Below are 5423 nucleotides of genomic sequence, written 5' to 3'. Positions count from 1 at the left end.
CAATCTCCAATATGTCTTTTCTTTTTTTAACTTTTCATCAGATGGAACAACTTTATTTATATAGCTAATGTATTAACGTGACTTACGTTCTTATGCTCATCTATAAAATTTTCATGTGGTCATGAACACTTAGTATTCTTAGTGAAAGTTATTCAATAAGGAACAGCTAGAGGTACGTACTGTATGATCGAGGATATCAAGACTCTTACCGAGAGGCAATCCCGATCGATTTCACACAAGCTACCATTGCCAAATTTCTTCCAACTTAAATTGTATTTTAGTTTATTTAACATAGTTTGAACCTTTGTAATATCCATCGAAGTTTACATTGATCCGATTGCATTCGCAAACACTTCCCTGTTCATCACTATCGTTACTTAGATCACCGGTAGGATGTGAAATGATGTACTTCCCCTTTTCATTTTTCACCACAGACCCTTTGACAGAAATTTGGAATCTGAACCGTCTTTTCGGCTACCCCGAGGTCACCAGTGTAGAACTGAAGATGGAAATAAAACTTTCCAGACCCGCTCTGATCTGAAATTCTAAGCCCGCAAAAGAAAAAAAAGAAGAAACCTCCCCCCTCCCCTCCCTCTCCTATTTTTTTTTTGCTGGGGCTCCCAGTTTGCCCGGCGAAATGTCGGTGCAAATTTCCAGCCCCCACCAATGTTCCTGGCACACAATCTCCTTCACCTGGGCAAATATGTTCAAGTCTATCGCGTCGCTCCACATTTAGGAAACCCCTTACAAGGGAAAATCGTGGACCGGCAATCCCGCCTCAGTACAACGCCATACAACAACCGCACAAATACATTTCAATTTGGTGTGAGCTCATTTCAAGACCAACAAAAGATGGCACCACGATCACTACACCAGCAAAACGCTTGCGCACCAATAAGCCCAGCTACCGTTCCAAAGTAACTAAATCCACAAAACCGTCCCCTAAAACACGGCCATCCCATCCAGTTCCAAAAGTAACAGCCCGCCCAGCAGTTTCTGAAGAATCTATGTCACAAATTACGGGTCCCCCGCTGCCGGAAAAATCTCTAGACGAATTGACGGTTACAACTCCTGTCTGGCTCTTCTTCAAAGCAGTATTTTCAAATGGCAAGACTCCCTCGCTCTATACCCTCGAAGAAGTGTGGCGCTCCCACCCTATTTTGAATCGTCACTATCTTCTCTGGTATCTGCCATCGAAACCAATTTCCGAACGCAACCGTCGAGACCGAGCAATCAGCATTATTCGCATCTGTATTCCCGCTGAGGTCGAAGCCAGCTTGAAACGAATTGCGAATGATTATTGGAAGTGGCGCCTTGACCAAATATCGATCACCGCTCCAATAAGCACTCAGTTTCAGCCAAAGCAGCAATTATACATTAATTTCGAATCAAGCGCGAGGCCCGATGCGGTGCAGGCTTGGCACCTGATATCATCGGCAAAAGCCTGGATCTCCTCCTGAACCCTTTGCCGCAATCAGTAGATATCGAGATCCTCAAATCTACAACCGAACTCATTGAGTGGGCATTTCAATTAAAACGTGGTAACTGCATAACCCAAGACTGCGCACGCAACCCAACTGCCACATCAGCGGTTTCCCGACTCTTGGAGAAGGCAGATCAACTGGAAGCACGTGATGCAGATGACGACATGGAAATCAGCACAGCAGAACCCGTTATCAAATTGTAATAGGACGACCAATGTTTATGCGGATGACGCTTCTTAACCCACGAGGTCTCAACATGAATACTCTGACGAAATCAGATAAGTGTGTTATACCCATTTTAGATCAGGTTGATGTTATGTGTGTGGTTGAAACCTGACATAATGTGACTTTTCTAAATCACCTGAACCCTTTGACGCAATCAGTAGATATCGAGATCCTCAAATCTACAACCGAACTCATTGAGTGGGCATTTCAATTAAAACGTGGTAACCCCATAACCCAAGACTGCGCACGCAACCCAACTGCCACATCAGCGGTTTCCCGACTCTTGGAGAAGGCAGATCAACTGGAAGCACGTGATGCAGATGACGACATGGAAATCAGCACAGCAGAACCCGTTATCAAATTGTGATAGGACGACCAATGTTTATGCGGATGACGCTTCTTAACCCACGAGGTCTCAACATGAATACTCTGACGAAATCAGATAAGTGTGTTATATCCATTTTAGATCAGGTTGATGTTATGTGTGTGGTTGAAACCTGACATAAAACCAGATGGTGGGCACTTAGGGGAGGTGCCTGTATCAGTTATATCTGGTGTTGATTCGTCACATTTGGATGAACTTCCTCCTGATTCTTCTGCGTCTGATCTACTTTCGCCTGAACCGCTAGATCACGAGTTGCCGCCCTTCACTCCGCCCTGACCTCATTGGGTCTCTACTAATATTCCAGACGATCAGCCTACTACACGAGTCGTTGTTGATCGATCTGTTCGACCACAGCTGCCCACAACTGCTTTTGTAGCCCCGTCATTACCTCCCATCTTGGCTGAGTTGGCTGCTGCCACATATACTGCACAGGGTTGAATAATTCTCCCTCATGATGTCCTTGATGTTATAGCCTTCGTCTACGACGTCATGCAAAAATGTTATTTGAGCACTTTCGATGGTCCTCAACACTTGCCTGGGTTGTGCTACCCACGGTGTAGAGTCTGGACCTTTTATGGGGTTACTAATCCAGCCTGATAGAGCTATTTATCTTGGTGCCGTCCGTCATCTGCAATACAAGTTCATGTCTCCTTATAGTCAGAATTAAAAATTTGGTCTGTTTTGTATTGACGAGCATATTCGGCAGGTACATTGTGCCCCTTTCCGCAACGACGAAAACACTTCTTCTGATGTCATTCAGATGATGAAAATCCAGCCTGAACAATGAGCGGCCACGGGCACATATTTCGTGGATCGGGATTTACCTTTCAAGTGTACATAGTTTGCAAAGTGATGCCTGTTGTTAGAGCGCAATGTAGCAGACTTTAAATAAAATCTTGGTTTTATACCTAAGGTGTTTGTACTAGAATTAAGCCGCTTGAGCTGGCCAGGGTAGAAACTCATATGGTCAGGATGAGAGACCCTATGCAGAACACTTTAACACTTCGATGCTATTCTATTTCAACTTCTCTGCATTTAAATCTCACGCTGATCACATGATGCCTTTCCGCATAGGGTATGACTCACATAAAACCGCAGCTATTTTTAGAATGTTGCGGTTGACAGACTTAATCCACTCTCGGGAATCGGTTGAGAAACTTAATCTGCTCTCGGAAGTCGGTTAAGTAATAACTCAACTCTTGGGATTAATTTAAGCAACTTGATTAGCTCTCGAGAGTGAGCTAACTCTGATGACTTGGCTCTCGGGAGTGAGCTAACTCGATGACTTAGCTCTCGGGAGTGAGATAACCCTGATGACTTCTATAAATCAAAGATGGTTTCTTGCTGTAAAATCTGGCCTGAGTCCTGTAGTCTCTTACTTGTCCGAGGGTATTTCTTATCGCATTTCTACTGTGAGTGACCACCGCAGCAACGGACTGGTTGAAACCTAGTACATACGTTTCTTGTATAGGTTGAACGAATGGTTTGCTCGTGATATTTTTCTAGTGTGAATTCCGTCACGAACATTGCCCCCTATTCTCTTATTACGGGTCGTATCTTTCACCACTTCTCTTATAAAAAATCTGAATCGATTTATAATCGTTCTGCTCCAGAAGGCGCTGATCCTATTTCTTTTATTCCACCACCTAAGGATCACGAACGTGCTGTTTGGGAACGAAACCGCAAGGCTGAAGCCTTCCAAGCCATCCAGGCAAATCGTCACCGCCATGATGCGCATATGTTTGCTGTTGACCGCAAGGTGCTCTACCAGAAGAAACCATTGCTGTTTTCTGCTACAGTGCGTTGGGGGGAGATGCAGCTACTGTGATGACCTTAGAACCAACAGTAAAGCATGTGGTTCAAGATTGTGCTACGGCGAGGACATATTGCATTCACCGATCCAAACTCAAGGCTCATCGGATGCCTCTTGGTATCCCTGCCCCTGTCGTCAAAGGCACCCGGAAAATTACATTCATACCAATTGGTTGTTTATACTAGCAAATGCTGTAAAGCTCCGAAAATTAACAAATCTCGCTTCATCCTTCTGTGATCCAGTTTCTTCATAAGTCGAATTCAGCTTTCCGGTTGTTGTAAGCTTTGACTAATACCAAGCGTTACAAGGTAGGCGCCCAACAAAAATCTGTTTTACTAATGGATTGTTCATACTAGCAAATGCCGTGAAGCTCCAGAGATTGACGAATCTCGCCTCGTCCTTCTGTGATCTAGTTTCTTTATAAGTCGAACTCGGCTTTCCGCTTGTTTCAAGCTTTGACGGCTACCAAGCGATAGAAGGTTAACCATAAACGGTTTTCATCCCGTGACCAGCAGTTTCTCGAAACCAATGTCACTTTGCACTTATAAACTTGCTCGTGACCCTGTCTACCGCGAAGCCCAACTTATTGCGTGGAAGCCGAAGGTCGATGCTACAACCCCTACCTCTACTACCTGATGTTCTACGGCCATCGCCTTTCTCATATACTACTTACTGCTGACTTGGCTGTCCATATCATGCCTCCTACTTAGTTCTACTCGATGTACCTACTCTTATCCATTGTCACTCTATTCTGGTCGCCCCACATGTTTGAAGGCCGTCTTTCTACAAATCCAGCTTGGCGGGTTGTAAGAGCGGGTTGGCATCGAACAGTCCAGAATTGTCAGTAGGGTTGACGGGCCCCGGAGTTGCCATCACAATGGCGCGCGATTCGGAGTAACGAACCGAAACACCGTTGCACGAGAGTCTGCGTGAGCAGTATAAAGGCTCGACGCACAGTGAGTTAGCGACCAATTTGAGACTATTAAATTACGCTTCCAGACTAGAAGCCGAGGACCTTTACAGTAAATATATTAAACACTTAAAACTATGTTTTGGAATGACTGATGTTTATTATTATTAAGTTGAGTGTATAGGTATTATAAAATGAAGAAAAGTAGAATAGTAAACATGTTCTAGTGTCCATGGAGATCGGTTCCAAGGAAAAACCAGTGACTGTAAAGTTAGGGGTCAACTAGAAACGTAGTACGGTACGACCTCCTGAAACTTCGCCTGACCACTGACTAGGGGTCATACTGTGCTTTGATTAGACGTTAACATGTTCGTGAAGTGTTTATGTTTGGGTGTGGCCTTTTCGTTAGTACGTCTGTTGGATAATCGTGCATATTACTGTAGACAAGGGTAATCATGTTTGTTGAGCGCAATCTAGGATACAATGTGCGCGAAGTCCAATGTGTTTCGTGCCTTTGGCGGTGCCTGTGCGATTGGCAACCTTCAATGCGCTTTGACTGTCAATGTTCATCGTCGTGGGCATGAAAAAGGTTTGCGAAATGCAATT

The 5423-nt window shown here is 44.5% G+C and overlaps 1 protein-coding gene across 1 annotated transcript; it reads left to right on the top strand.

The window, feature by feature from the left end:
* Window positions 1–1007: 1007 nt before the first annotated feature.
* SARC_06462 (hypothetical protein) lies at window positions 1008–1687 on the top strand (the record flags this gene model as incomplete). Its single annotated transcript, XM_014299628.1, has 2 exons — window positions 1008–1139; window positions 1394–1687. 2 exons carry the CDS (start codon window positions 1008–1010, stop codon window positions 1685–1687), a joined length of 426 nt encoding a protein of 141 aa, XP_014155103.1.
* Between the last annotated feature and the right edge of the window lie 3736 nt (window positions 1688–5423).

The sequence above is a fragment of the Sphaeroforma arctica genome, assembly GCF_001186125.1.
Source record: "Sphaeroforma arctica JP610 unplaced genomic scaffold supercont1.462, whole genome shotgun sequence".
NCBI classification, from domain to species: Eukaryota; class Ichthyosporea; order Ichthyophonida; genus Sphaeroforma; species Sphaeroforma arctica.
Note: the sequence above shows the minus strand (reverse complement) of the source record. Positions and strands in the feature narration are given on the sequence as shown.